Source organism: Dermacentor silvarum, chromosome 7 (genome assembly GCF_013339745.2).
Source record: "Dermacentor silvarum isolate Dsil-2018 chromosome 7, BIME_Dsil_1.4, whole genome shotgun sequence".
Lineage (NCBI taxonomy): Eukaryota > Metazoa > Arthropoda > Arachnida > Ixodida > Ixodidae > Dermacentor > Dermacentor silvarum.
In genome coordinates, this window is record NC_051160.1 from 162,069,156 (window position 1) to 162,084,337 (window position 15,182).

The window sequence follows — 15,182 nt, forward strand, 5'->3', positions numbered from 1 at the left end:
GTCCCCCTCTCCTGGTATGCATATTTACTTGTGCCCGCAAAAATAAACGCAAATGTGGGTAGTCAGCGCCTGTGCAGTCTTTCTTTTTTGACACGTTACCTTTCATGCTGTTGGCCGTAATGAGACTTCTGCTTCTTCTTTCTGGGGCTTTATGTGCCAAAACCAGTTCTGATTATGAGGCACGCCGTAGTGGAGGGCTCCGGATTAATTTTGACCACCTAGGGTTCTTTAACGTGCAATACAACGCAAGCACACGGACGTTATTGCATTTCGCCTCCATCGAAATGCGGCCGCCGGGGCCAGGGATTCGATCCCGCGACCTCGTGCTCAGCAGCGCAACGACTTAGCTGACTGAGCCACCCCGGCGGGTGAGACTGCTGCTACCTACAAATTATGGCAAAGTAGTTCTGCGGCAATCCACAAGGTGGATGAAGCTTCGTGAAAGGGAAAATTGTCACCCACCCGAGAGCAGCACGAAGCCTCAAAACTTGTAGCTTCGTGATACTGCTCGCGGGTCGTCAAAGAACTCGCGGCCTCCGAATTCGATACGGGGCGCTGGTGAGATTTAGGCGGCTGCGCCGTAATTCGTAGGCAGAAGAATTTATTGCGCACTTTTCTTCACCAAGTAACACAGGACAGGCAACAGTTCATGCATATCAGTGGGAGACGCTGGTGACGCCTAATATGTAGATCAATCATCGTTCCTAAAGGAAGCGTTTAGAGTTGGGACATCTGCACATTTAGCGTTATGACGCAGGACGCGCACTTCTTTTTGTTATGTCGAATTCGCAGGCTGAGCATGCCCAAGACCCTGACGCCACGTGCACATAACGAGCAAACGTGACTGCACCCTCACAAGTCCCTCAAGGGACGCCCCTGGAGCGCGGAATCCAGGCGCTATGCAGCACATGCTTACGGCGTTCGTAATATTGTAGGTAGCCATGCGCGATGTACCATGCAGTGTCGTTAGTCTCTGTGGACGCAACGGTAATTACGAAGACAAAGAAATACTTCCGAGAAGGTTTTCATCTTTAATGGCGCGATGGCGTGCTTTTTGATGCAAATATGTCCAAGAGAAATGGCAGCATAAGAAACAGGTACAAAGGACGATGAAGGGTGTTATGTCTGCTCAAAACGTCGCCTCGTCTACAGAAAAAATGCGCGCTTGCGAGAAGCGTGTGCTACCTGTGCGAGGACGCCGAAAGCTGGCCTGGAGTTTATTCAGTCGCAGGTCGTTCGCCTGCAGGAGCGATCGGAAGCGTCACAAAGCATACACAAGAGAGTAGCTTTGGTTTCAGTACTGTTCATAGTCCACCGTCAGACATGAGGGTTCCAAGTTGGCCATTCGATCCTCGATGACTTGACCTGAACAAAATTATAACGTCAATATTTTTCCATTTCAGGCAGCATCGTGCTAAACGACGCAGGACGTAAAGAAGAGACGAACACAAGCGCTGTGACCGTCTCTTCTTTTAGTGCACATCTGCCTGGTGTCGATTACCTCGTCACACACCTGGCTTCAATATTTTTCCTCGGCATTTCAGCGAACCTCACGTTCAGCAGGGGCGGCAACGTCTGCTCGTTGGTCACTCCTATTGAATTAGGCTGAGGTGCAGTGCAAGAGATGGGCACGGGCAGAAAGAATGACAAAACAACGTAAAATACAGAGCCACCGTTCTGCAGGACGACAGTGCACGACGCAAACTGGTGGCCGTAGTGGTCGTGTAACATTGAGACACTGCTGCACATGTCGAGAGGGTCCAGTCACGGACAGCCACTGAGAACAGCTGTATAAAGAACTGACTCACGTCCTCTGTCGGCAATGGTAAATCTACAGTTCAAGTGACATGCCTCCATTCTATCCTGATGCCCTTCGCTTATGTGTGCCATGGCGCCTCTGCCGCGACAAAGCGATTCGAACGCCTCGGGCATTCACGCCTGCGGTGAGGGTCACGACGGCGACACTGTTAACTGCGGCAGCCGTCGCGGCGGCGCATCATTGTGCTCGGCTTCGGCCGCCGAGTACTGCTCGCCGGCCATGTCTCCGCCTCCCGGCAGCGGGTCGACGAGGGTACGACGCAGCCCCGCATTGAAGTACACGTAGCGGCTGCTCCACAGCAGGGTCAGGTACCACAGGCTGCACACACCGCCCAGCACTGACACTGCGGCCGTCGTGTAGAACAAGCCTTTGACGGTGCTGTGAACCTGCGCACATTGAAAGGGTGAGGGAATTAGTGACGCCGCTCGAAGTGGTATTTTCACAGTGGTGGTCTCGCCTGAACGGCGGCGGCAGTTCAGAGCTCCCACAGGCTACCACAGATAATTGGGTGCTGCATTGCGCCCTGCTTAAGTGACTTGTTTCTAGCTAACCATGACCAAGTACTTGACGATCGCTTGAGAAGTTCGGGTGTTTTCGCTGTGTTCAGATACGGTATTTAAATGTTACGAATAACGAACCGGGTAATTTTCACACGGCTGTTTCGAAAACCTTAACTACGTTCACTGGTGTCTTGTCCCCTTTGTTGTTGACGCATGAAGAGCGTGTAGGTAACGTCATAGCATCTTCAGAGTTAAGTTGGTGCTTTTCATCACGAGGTGTCTGCTGGAGCTGTGAGTCGAGATGCAATAAGCCAGTGCTTCTATTCTCATCTGCACACTCAACTTGCTGAATTGAATTATTGGGTTTTACGTGCCAAAACCACGATTTCATTATGAGGCACGCCGTAGTGGGGGACTCCGGATTAATTTTGGCCGCTAGGGGTGCATAGAAACTTGTAAAGCATGCTGTGATAAAATTTTGTTTAAATAATTCATTGATGAAGTCACGGGACCACAAGGTTGAAACAAGTTTGTGGAATCATGTCTAAGCGTCTGGTCAATTCTGCTTGCCTCTTGCGACCTTGGTAGCGGAGGGGTTTAGTAAAAATTACACAGCCGATCCGGATGTGTGTAAGAGCACTGCCAGACCAAAGAAAGTGGCGGTTGTACCTCGCATAATTTGAAAAGTATAGCGAGAATGTCTGGAGTGGACGAAGCTTTCTTTGCTCCTGAGCGATTGCAGAGGGTCTGCAAGAAGGTACAATCGCACAAGAAAGGGACGATTGCCTGTACCACAAGACACGGTACCGTACGTAATTTGTGAATTGCATTCAGAATGTTTACTTAATACCGTAGTCGTGCGAACATGCGTATATCGGTCAGGCAGGCCATTGTATTAATCAGAGGTTAAAAGAGCATCACTATAACGCCTCAAATGCTATTTGAGGCAAAGTGGGCACGCATTTCCGGGAGAGTGGCTGCGTCCCGGTCTTTGGAATAATTATAGTGACGTTTAACTTTGTGAACGCGGGTTATGCGCAGGCGTATTGCCTTTTGCGCGTTGCGCGTAGAATTTTTTTAAATGCTTTCATTGTGTATAAGTGTTACCGTTTTTTAATGCTTATTTTTATTTTGTAAGTTCTATGCTTGGTTTTGAATTTTTATACAGTGTTAAGTGCCATTAAGAATGATAGTAAGTTACTGTAACTGGGTCCGACACATCCTCTCAGCCTCCGGAGGTTTCCACATTCTCGTCTTCCTGCACGGGAGGCGGCTCGTCGCACGTCTGGGCGGCGCGATCCAAGTTACATTTGGTGCCGTAGTGCTTCTAAACCGGCGTGTCCATCAAGTAATCGAGAACCGGGATCAGCTCATCCGTTTGCATCAACCTAGATAGGTACATGTACCGGTACATCATTCGCCAGGATGGCTTAATCTTCTCAATGTTTCGAGGGACTGCACGGAGCATGGTATCAGTTTTCACAGGCACGTTCACCACCGGCCCCCGTAATGCCGGGTTGGCCGAAGTTGTAGAGAAGCCGGAGAATTTGCATAAACGTATTCGGGGGAATATCAGCTGCTACACAACCGAGTTGACCTTTGGCAAGTGAGGGGCCTTGGAATCAGCTAGCGCAAGACAGTGGTAATTGAAGATCGCAGGGAGAGGCCTTCGTCCTTCGTTGGACATAAATCTAGGCTGATGATGATGAAGTGAGGGGGCTTGGGCGGATACACGTACCCGTTGGAAGTGGACAAAGACGGACTTGACCTTTCCGGAGCGAACCTTGGCAGGTGTTGCAAACGTTGAAGGTTGTTACCTCAGCCTCCAGCGACTTGCTCCAGTACGGGTACCAACGCCTCGTTAACGGGAACGATGTCTCGCACATGCCAGAGAGGATCGCACGCAGAGTACACGTACCCAAACGGGTTCTCCATGAAATGCCTGGTAAAAATTTTGGTGGCTTTGCGTGAAGCTGGCCATTCTGTACGACCTTGCGCTTCCGTGCTTCTCTCAAGACATGACGACGGGCTTCCAAGCGGGCTTCGTGCTCCTCCGGAGTTTCTAAGCTATGCCGTCTTGCCTGACACACCAACATTGTCGCTAGCCGCCCAGCACGATCTTCAGGAGTCTCCTGGGGCCTAGCCCGCGCCTTTCGCCGGTCTTGTTCAGCTCGAGCTCGGCGCTCGCCGACGCTTGCGTTGCTGATCCGTCCTTCTCGTTCGGCGCTCGGCCTCTCGATTACAGGCGAACCAGGAACATCCATAGAGCACACAGAGCCCGTAGCTCCTGCCGGAGGAGGTGAACCCAGTGCGCCTCCGCCTACCCTCCTCCTCCGCGACGCACCACCTCCTTCTCCTCCCCTGGTTCATTACGCGCTCCTCCGTGATAATGATGATGATTTATTGACATCCCCTTTAAAACAGGGCGGTGACTAATTGTCACCTAGCCTACTTGAGTTACTCAGGCATACTATAATGCTTTTTATTCTAGCACTTTTGTATACATGTGTATAATCTTTTTTTCTCTTCCTCAAAACTTCTTTGTCTGTCTTCTACCGCTACCTATGCCTATAACGGATCCGTTCTTATCAATCTCTTCCTTGCTTTTTTTCCAACAATATCCCAAACATATCTTGTTTATCTGGACTGCTGAGCGGCTGATGCAGACTCCGGTATCGGCCCGGCCCACAAAGAGTGTGACCGCGGCTGTGCCACCAGCCCCCCAGGCGACAGCAGCCAGCACTGCTGCGCCGTCTCTGAAGGACCTCTGGGTTGGTGGCCTCCACGACCCTGCTTTTCGAGGCAAGGCCCACCCCGAAAACACCCCGCTTCCTTGAGCGGAAGTCCAGCGGCTCCTTGGAGTCGATGGACACAACCCAAAGCCAGGCGGCGCATCCAGCGCTTCGGGAGCGACGCAATTCTCGCGACCGCTCCAAGAAAGACAAACCCCGGGTTACGGAGCCTTTCCAGGCCCCGTAAGCCAACTAGACTCGTCTCTTGACACACAGCCCAAAAACACAAACAATATGGATGCACAAATATTGTACTGGAACAGAGGCCTTATACACAACCTCGATGACATTAAAGAACTTTTACACAAATACAATCCAAAGGTGTTTTGTGTTCAGGAGACACATCTGAAACTTACACAAACAACCTTAACAACAACAACAACAACATAAACCAACCAAACACACACCAACAACAAACAAACCACCCACAACAACATGAACCAACCAAACAACCTACACAAAGAACATTTCAAAGCTTTATTGATGAACTCCATCACCCTTACATAGTCGTTGGTGATCTAAACGCACATACTACACTTTGCGGCGACTCTCGCTGTGATGCGAGAGGATGGCTAATGGAAAACTTCCTATTCTCTTCAAGTGCCGGCTTGCTCAACAAAAAAGAACCAACATTCTACAGCCCTACACACAAAACATTTTCTTCCATAGACCTATGCATAGCGTCCAGTACAATTGTGCCATAATGCCGGCCACGGCGGCCGCATTTCGATGGGGGCGAAATGCGAAAACACCCGTGTACTTAGATTTAGGTGCACGTTAAAGAACCCCAGATGGTCCAAATTTCCGGTGTCCCCGACTACGGCGTGCCTCATAACGAGATCGTGGTTTTTGCACGTAAAATACCACTAATAAATAATAATAATAATTGTGCCATATCTGAAGTGGGAAGTGATTAATAACCCTTATGGAAGTGATCACTTCCCCATCGTACTAAACCTTACAAAACAAGCTGAGTGCTCTACACACGTTCCTAGATGGAAAGTCCATTCAGCCGACTGGACGCGGTTTCGTGATGTAACACATTTGCCCTGGGACGATGTCCGTGCACTAGGTATTGACGATGCAGTAGCATACTTTACAGCATTTATTATTCATGCTGCATCAGTACGTATACCCCAAACAAATGGGTCGCCATCGAAATGACGTATTCCGTGGTGGAATGAGGAGCGTAGGGAAGCCCGGAAAAAGCAAAACAAGGCCTGGAATCTCCTTTATAACTCCCCAACCACAGAAAACCCAATTAACTTCAAGGCAATTAAGTCACAAGGTAGAAGAACACGCCGCCGCGATAAACGGGAAAGTTGGGGAAAATACATAAACAACATCAATTCTTATACAGACGATCAAAAGCCTGGAACAGGGTAAACAAAATTAAAGGCCGCGAAACTAATCCTCTACCGTTAGTAAACACACAAGGCGACACTCTTGAGGACCAGGCTAATTGTCTATAGGAGGCACGTTCAGATGCAGCATATTTCCAGTACATCCCATTACACAGACACATTTCTTAAATACCAGCGACAAGCAGAGCGACAGCCTCTGGGTCGGAAAGACACAGCCAATGCAGCATACAATCGTCCATTTAGCATGGCGGAGTTTCAGGCTTCACTGAATTGTTGTAACGAGTCTGCTCCCGGAAGTGACAGAATACTGTATGAAATGATAAAACACTTACACCCTGAAACCCACAAAACACTACTGCCACTCTTTTACACCATGTTCTCTGGCGGCTACATTCCGACTCCATGGAAAGAAGCAATCGTAATTCCTATTCTCAAAGATGGCAAGGACCCTTCTTCGGCCAGTAGCTATAGGCCTATAGCTCTGACAAGTTGTATATGCAAACTCTTAGAGAAAATGATTAACAGACGCATCATCCATTTTCTTGAAAGCAACAAAGTACTCGATCCCTTACAGTGCGGTTTCAGAGAAGGTATGACCACAACAGACCACCTTGTTCGCATTGAGTCTTATATTAGAGATGCTTTTATACATAATCAGTTTTGTATCTCAGTATTTCTGGACCTAGAAAAGGCTTACGATACGAAATTCTCCAAGATAATTCTGCGATGTGTGTTCGTGGCAACATGTTAAACACAATCGAAAGTTACCTATATAATTGGTAAGTGTGGGTAACGCTTCGGCTAGGTCATTCACCCAAGAGACCGGTGTGCCACAGGGGGGCGTGCTTAGTTGCACACTTTTTATTGTAAAAATGAATCCCTTGCACACAGTCATCCCACGCACGATGTTTTATTCTGTTTATGTCGACGATGTGCAAATAGCCTTCAAGTCATGCAATATTGCCATCTGCGAACGACAAGTGCAGCTTGCAATAAACAAATTGTCCAAATGGGCAGATGAAAATGGCTTTAAAGTAAACGCCCACAAGAGCACTTGCGTACTCTTTACAAACAAGAGAGGGGTAACGCCAGTCCCAACTATTGAAATCAAAGGAGGTGCGCTCTCTGTGAGCAGCGAGCACAAGTTTCAAGGAATAACTTTAGATTCTAAACTCACGTTTATTCCTCATATTAAGCATCTGAGGACAAAGCGCCTGAAGACAATGAACCTCCTAAAGCTTCTATCGCGCACAACATGGGGCAGTGATCGAAAGTGTCTCGTGAACTTGTATAACAGGTCTTGTCCTCTCACGCCTTGATTACGGGTCTATAATTTATAATTCCGCAACGCCAAGTGCATTAAAAATCCTAGACCCCGTTCACCACTTGGGTATCCGTCTCGCGACTGGTGCTTTCAGGACAAGTTTAATTCAGAGCCTCTACGTAGAGTCAAATAAGTGGTCACTTCCTCTGCAGCGGTCATACAGCAGTTTTACATATGTTCTGAAAGTACAACATTGAACATCCTTCTTATTCAACAATAAACGATGTTACTGCTGCCACACTCTTCCATAATCGAGCTACAGTGAGAAAGCCGTCCTCATTGCGTGTGAGGAACCTCAGTGAGGAGATGGGTGTTCCACTTCTTGAACAATGTCCTATGGCTCCAGCGAAACTGTTACCGCCGTGGCAGTGACAGCTCATAAACTGTGATACATCGTTTGTAGAGGTTACTAAAAACGCGCCAGAAGCACATATTAAAATGCATTTCCTAGAACTTCCACTATGAACTTCCACTATGTGGAAGATGTGGTGAAATGCTCATCGTCCTCCACGTACTTGTCGAGTGTAGGAAGGCAGAAACCAAACGGAAAAAGCACTGTGCGCAAGCCTTTCGTTACCATATCCCACTACAGCCAACATTGTTTCTGGGCTCAGAAACATTCTTTAACGTGAAAGCAGTTCTCAACTACCTAAATGATGTAGTGCTACATGTTATTAGCCCCGCAATGTCGTAGCGCACCCGCTCACCAGAGGGTGCTCCTGCGATAGTAGTTTTTGTAGAGCACACGCCTCCGTACCCTTGCGTTTAAGGGCCTCGTGAGGCGGTAGTGCTAGTTCCGTACTCTTAAATTTTATTATGATCGTGCTATAACATATAGTTTACAGTCACAGCACACCTCACTCTCACGGTCATTATTTTAATACCTATGTATTTTACGCACTTTTACAGCGACTGATTTTTAGGCTCTTTTACAGCCAAGTAACATCTGCCTATTGCAATCCATTGCATTGACATATCATTGTCACACATCACCACTTGCATGGCGCTCTTTGACCATATCTGGCCCTTGTGCCACTGAACACAACACATCATCATCTGTGCGCAATTATCTATAAACCTCCGTTTCTTCCTGGACACCGAAAGTAAAGATTGAATGATTAATTGATTATTTACTTAGGTGGAGCAAAAATAAATAACACCTGGGAAATTCTAGCAACGCAGGATACGCCGATTACCTGCAGGCACGTGACTCTGTCGTATCGGTAGAAGCGTGCGGCTCCTTCGGCGAGTGCGCACAGGCACTGCCGGCGCATCGGGTCGTCGCGGCACTGCGTGTACCGGTCGATGTAGAGCAGCACGTGCAGCACCAGGAAGGCAGCGGCCACCAGGCACAGAACGCCGCTGAGGCTGCTCAGCGCGAAACTCACTATCTGCGCAGAAAAGAAGTGGGAGCCAAGAGAGATAGAATCGAATTCATCGCTGGTCTTGGTTTTATTAAGAGCTTTTCAAACAAATTACGGGACTATGGTCGCTTAAATACAAGGGAAGCGCCTACTAAAAAAAGCCTTCACCCTGTTTTACGCCCAATTTTTGCCGCACAATCTGTTTCTGAAATTATTTTGTTTGCTCAAATGCAAGGAAGTGTAGTGTAGAGTAATGCGATGATAAGAATTATCGAGCCTTCCTGCACGACGAAGGATTATATTCGTATTTAACAGTTTTTTGTGTTGTGCCGTAAGGCAGCTGTCTTTGACATTAAAAAAAATTAAACGGAACCTCCCGGAACTCCAACTGTCAAAGATATGCATTATACAGATGTGGCGTGGTGCCGAATGTGTTATGCGTGGTAATGATGTGTGTGAGGGTTATGCTGATGTAGTATGTGCTATTTATTCATATGTGAGAGCACAGAGATGCACATATTTTCATTGACGAACATACACAATCCGCACCACGCCGACCACCATATAATGCTACGCATATCATAGATAGTTCCCGTTCAGGGAGCTTCCGCTGAATTTGTTTGCGAAATGCCGAGCGCGGCATAACCAATGCGTTAATGTCATCTTAGGCAGCGGAGAGGAAACCGCTGCGCGTGCATGCGTAATAATTGCACGAGTGTGACATCCTCGCGTTTTGGTTCTCCCTTACTGACCTTCCATCCTCAAGGGTCGGGTGTTTACCAAGGTGTCCAACACTTCTTCCTACCCCCTTTTAGTATAGCCTTGGGTATTTCAGGCCTATATAGGTTTAACGCCTCTTTTCTACGTATGGCGTATGGGGAACGGTGAAAGCGGACGAAGTCGTAGAATATTTTGCGCCGGCACGCCTACTGTTATCGCGGACAGTGGGTTGTTTGTTACTGTAATCCGGATGGCGGCTATCAACCACGCCCACATCGGGCTTAAAGTTCGCATTCTCGCCCTACATTGGGAAAGGGGTTTTCTGTCTTTGCAGGGAATTTTTTTATTGACTCGCCATTATTGACTCGCGTAACAATATAATGGTAAGCATTGAAAATGCTGGCAAAAAGCATTTTGTTGTGAAAAACATTGACGATTTTAATAATGGCGCTGGGCTTGGTGGACTAATTGGCGTAAACTTTGAGTATGCCAAAAAGAATTGGGACAACTTGATTTAACCAAACTGTAGGTTACAGCAGAACTTAAAGCTGGTGGGCGCTGAAGGAACAATGATTACTAGTCATAAAGATAGGTGCGAGTAGGATTTAGTTGGCGGATGGTCACAGTTTGCACAACATCACTGCGAAGGCCCTCCATCCAACATCACCTTTGGCGCTGCTACATAAAGAAGCCCGACCACAGGGAGCACGTAATACGCGTCGCGCTACGCATATGCGTCAGCTGACGTGGCTCCGAGTCCGTCCGCATGTGACGAAGGTACTAACGAAGGGAAGGGAGACCAGCCACACGATACGCGCGCAAAGTGCACGCTGCATTACGCGTAGCACAGAGCTGGTAGATCACTCTCTGCCGAGCCATTCTCAATAATTACGATAGCAAATTAGTAGAGAGCTATACGCAGTAAAGATAGTAGATTTATCAGCTGTATAAACTTGGACACATTCGCTTACTAACTGAATTAACAAGCATGGTGTCAGCGCGCACAAGCAAACACTCGACGATCCCACTCGATGACCGCAGACAACCGCTGTCAAAACGTTGGCGTGAGCAAGCGCAGCAGCAGCGAGCGAAAGTTCGTGGTGTCTATCGGTTCAACGGAAACTGAGTGACGAAAGCACGTCAACGCTATACCCGACTCTCTATTGCAAACTCGCCTCCTCCTGCGCCAACGGCAGCGACGCGCGGCAGCTCTGGCCGTCCACAGAGAACGCCAAGAGCTCGCCCCGAGAGACGCGCCGGCCGCGTCGCCGGCTGCCGCCGCAACCTCGGAACGACTTCGAGATCATTCTGCGCCCCAAATCAAATGCAGTTCCAATCCAGCTGAAATCCTGCTCAAATCCAGCGCTTAACTTAGCTCCAATTTTGCTGAAATCCTGCGCTTGTGTAGTTCAAAAACTTGGAGGACGCTTAGGCTTCGCCTCTAAGAGTAGAACGCGACAGCATTGTCGGGACCCGTTCGCATCGCATCGTTCGCATACGGCAAGTAGGCTTCATTCACTGCAACACTGAACGTGGGAAAGCCAGCTTACAAAGACCAAGCTTACACCGATCTCCCTAAAGTCGGCTTCACTTTTAAACAGAAATGCATTGCTGGAAACACGTTCTTTTAGGGACAATAGAAGTGGTCTTATATTAAAATGTGAAGGCTGTAGCACCTTTTTTATTATTATATTGTTTGCTATTGCCCGGAAGCGCGCGCGTGTCCAAAACGAATTAGCAGGCGAAGTCCCAATTTGGCCTGCCTAGGATGCGAGTGCCATCTGGATATCATTTCCGCAAGTAAAGTACCGGAAGGCGCGGCTGCAGGTTTGGTAGAAATGCTGGAAAAGGGGTTTGTGTTTGAGTTTCCTCGTAGCAGCATTAGGTTTTCTCGTACATTCAAATTACAATCCGACGCCGATTGGTAAACAATCCAACGGCGAATCCGACGCCGAATGGTAGAGTCGTACTTTACCATTTTCTGACGGAGTTCACTGTGAGAAATTCAATTTTTGTTCACCAAAACCTTGCACCACGTGGAGGGCCTGCGCGTCTGGGGTGGTTGGGAAGCCGATGGTTGAGGATGATTTTCGCTGACACCCACCGACATCGCACGCCGACGCCGGTTGCCGACGCCGGATTTTCTGCGACGCGGGACCTATCGCGAGACCTATCGCTATCGCATTAATACAGCGCTAATGCAGCTCCACTAACGTGAAATATGGGGAATTGCGAAGCAGTGAAGCGTCGGTGTAGGGTGGTGGCGCCCTCTCTCGCGCTGCGCTAGTACCAATCTGGCGTTTCGGAACCGATTTTACCGACTTTCTGCTAATTAATACGCTTATGGGTCGATTATTCCTGTCTTTTAAATTATTCTGAATCATGTTAGTTTATTTTAACCCGGTTTTGATCAATTCTGCACTTGTCTTGACCGTGTTTTGAGCACTTGTTTGTGAGCGTAATCACGAAAGATCACACGCGACGGATGCCACCGACAGCCCGGGCCCTTAAAATGCTTCGCACTTAAAAAAAAAAGAAAAAAAAAAACAGGGAAGAGGTTGTTAGCACCAGATCCGTTACAGACATAGGTAGCGGTACAAGGTAGATAGAAAAATTTTTGAGGATTAGAAAAAGATTAGGGCGATGTGTACAAAAATGCTAGAATGAAAAGTGTGTATAGCGTCTCCGATTAAATCAAGCAGGACTATTAATCACCTCCTTGTTTCAAAGGGGATGCCAATAAATCGCACAATCCTCCCGTTTTCTATGCGCACGGGAGGCAGCATCGTGGGCTTTTTACCCAGCTGGCGTGCCTAGAATGTCCACGTAATTCCTATCGCAATAAAACGTCAACAGTGAGGGGATGTCGGAGCGCACCGTGTAACAACGCTACTTGAGGAACAATAAAACGCTAATAGGTGAACCTGTGCAAAACAAATGCATCAAAGAACAAAGAAAATATCTAGCTGTGCACTGATGCGTGCCGCTGCATACCTTGAGTATGAAGATGGGCTTGCGGTTGTTCTGGCTCTTGTAGTTTGTGTTGCTGTACACCGCGATTATGCCAATGATGCCGGCGCACAGCAACTGCGTGTAGCAACAACACAAAGAACGTAAGAATCTATGAAAGATACCCACACTAGAAAGACTCGGAACAGTGTAATATCGGAGGCACAAGAATAACGTGGCCCATTCGACGCATACACATTATTCAAAACTTTCGCAGTACCAATCTAACGATGACTGTTGACGATAATGCGTTTATCATTGAATCTATGTAGGGACGCAACGCATTTCCGCCGTCAAAACAAATTATGTATGAGGCGTGTACTGCAGCGGAACTCCTGTTTCGTGCTTTCTTAAGAACACTTGGCGTCGTCTAGCGCCGCCACCGTGAAGCCTGCGCGTGGCCTCAAAAACACATGGCGCGCCGGTGCGTGAGAAACACCTTTGACGTGCTGCGAGCGGAGCGAAAAAAATCAGTGCCGTCGTCGCAGTGCGATTTTTGCAGGGCTGATTTCACACGATTGCCATTTCAACAATGCAGCTGGTGCGACGTCCAGGGTTGCTTGCTGCCACATTTTGCTGCACACGCTGCATAATTTTGCAAATGTGATGGAAAAGCTTGTGCTTTATGATATCATTGACCTATATTTAGTATGAGGAAATAATAGGAGTGTTTTGTAATTTAAAAACACTTTGACGCTCAAATTTGTTTTAGAGTGGTGCGCAACAGAAGGCGTGAAAGCCGACACCACAATTTTTTTTAGGAATCGCATTCACTTGTGTACGTAACATCATAGTTTTCTAACAAACATGGGCGTCGTCTACTTTCTCGCCCTGTGTCTCGCGCTGTTAGTGTACTGTGAATCGATATTAGTGCTTGCAAATATCCGTCAAACCGGCTACCCGGAGGGAAGTGAATCACGTCTCGAAAACCAGTTATCCGGATTTCAAGAAACGGATATTAGGATATCCGGCGTAAATAACCTGTTAGCCGGATGTTGGACACTAATATTTGATGTTTAAAAAAGAAAATGGAAGGAAGTTAACCCGAGCAAATATCGGGTTTGCAGGAGTGGTTGCAAAAATAAGTACAAACATAAGTATGCAAGAGAGAAAGACAGGTAATTTCGGCACAAGTACAGGAGAACAAACATCCGGCTCTCCGAATATCCGGATACTATTAACCGAACAACCAACCGAATACCGACCATTCCGGTTATTTGGTTTTCAAATTCGAATGGAATAGCCGGATAACCTGTCTTTCCGCAAAAACGGTTTGATGTTGCTTAACTAATCTGCATCAACAAGCTTAACTCAATATACTGTAGTACGAACTGCGGCGGCGTAGATCCACGGCAAAAATTAAGCAGTACATTTACGTTGTTAGGAGTACATTTTTTATAGAGCGCTAGGATTTTGTGTTCGTAGTGACAAGCGTAAAGTAGGAAGCTATCGGAACTATTGCCGGATAGGCCTATTTAACATGCGTGTGCTTCTGCCTGCTTCAGCACATTATCTTAGAGTAGAGCTGAAAACCACAGATTACGAAAAACCTATGCAACTGGAGCAGATCTTATATGGTTCCTTTAGTTGAAATTAAAGCTAGCATCCCAATCTGTTAAGCTAGTCATGTCATCATCATCATCAGCCTATATTTTATGTCCACTGCAGGACGAAGGCCTCTCCCTGCGATCTCTAATTACCCCTGTCTTGCGCTAGCTGATTCCAACTTGCGCCTGCAAATTTCCTAACTTCATCATCCCACCTAGTTTTCTGCCGTCCTCGACTGCGCTTCCCTTCTCTTGGTATCCATTCTGTAACCCTAATGGTCCACCGGTTATCCATCCTACGCATTACATGGCCAGCCCAGCTCCATTTCTTCCGCTTAATGTCAACTAGAATATCGGCTATCCCCGTTTGTTCTCTGATCCACACCGCTCTCTTCCTGTCTCTTAACGTTAGTCCTGCGATTTTTCGTTCCATCGCTCTTTGTGCGGTCCTTAACTTGTTCTTGAGCTTCTTTGTTAACCTTCAAGTTTCTGCCCCATATGTTAGCACCGGTAGAATGCAATGATTGTACACTTTTCTTTTCAGCGACAGTGGTAAGCTCCCAGTCAGGATTTGGCAATGTCTGCCGTATGCACTCCAACCCAATTTTATTCTTCTGTAAATTTCTTTCTCGTGATCAGGGTCACCTGTGAGTAATTGACCTAGGTAAACGTACTCCTTTACAGATTCTAGAGGCTGACTGGCGATCCTGAATTCTTGTTCCCTTGCCAGGCTATTAAACATT

At 47.5% G+C, this 15,182-nt stretch overlaps 1 protein-coding gene across 2 annotated transcripts in view; it reads right to left on the reverse strand.

Moving 5' to 3' along the window:
- Positions 1-612: 612 nt before the first annotated feature.
- LOC119458634 (uncharacterized) overlaps positions 613-15,182 on the reverse strand; it is a 78,350-nt gene continuing 63,780 nt past the window's right edge. For both annotated transcript variants that reach the window (XM_037720479.2, XM_037720478.2), the window contains exons 3-5: positions 12,878-12,970; positions 8,996-9,190; positions 613-2,205 (exon numbers count right to left, since the gene is read on the reverse strand). In XM_037720479.2, coding sequence (XP_037576407.1) covers positions 1,951-2,205; positions 8,996-9,190; positions 12,878-12,970 — 543 coding nt within the window. In that variant the 3' untranslated portion in view covers positions 613-1,950. The remainder of the gene's footprint in view (positions 2,206-8,995; positions 9,191-12,877; positions 12,971-15,182) is intronic.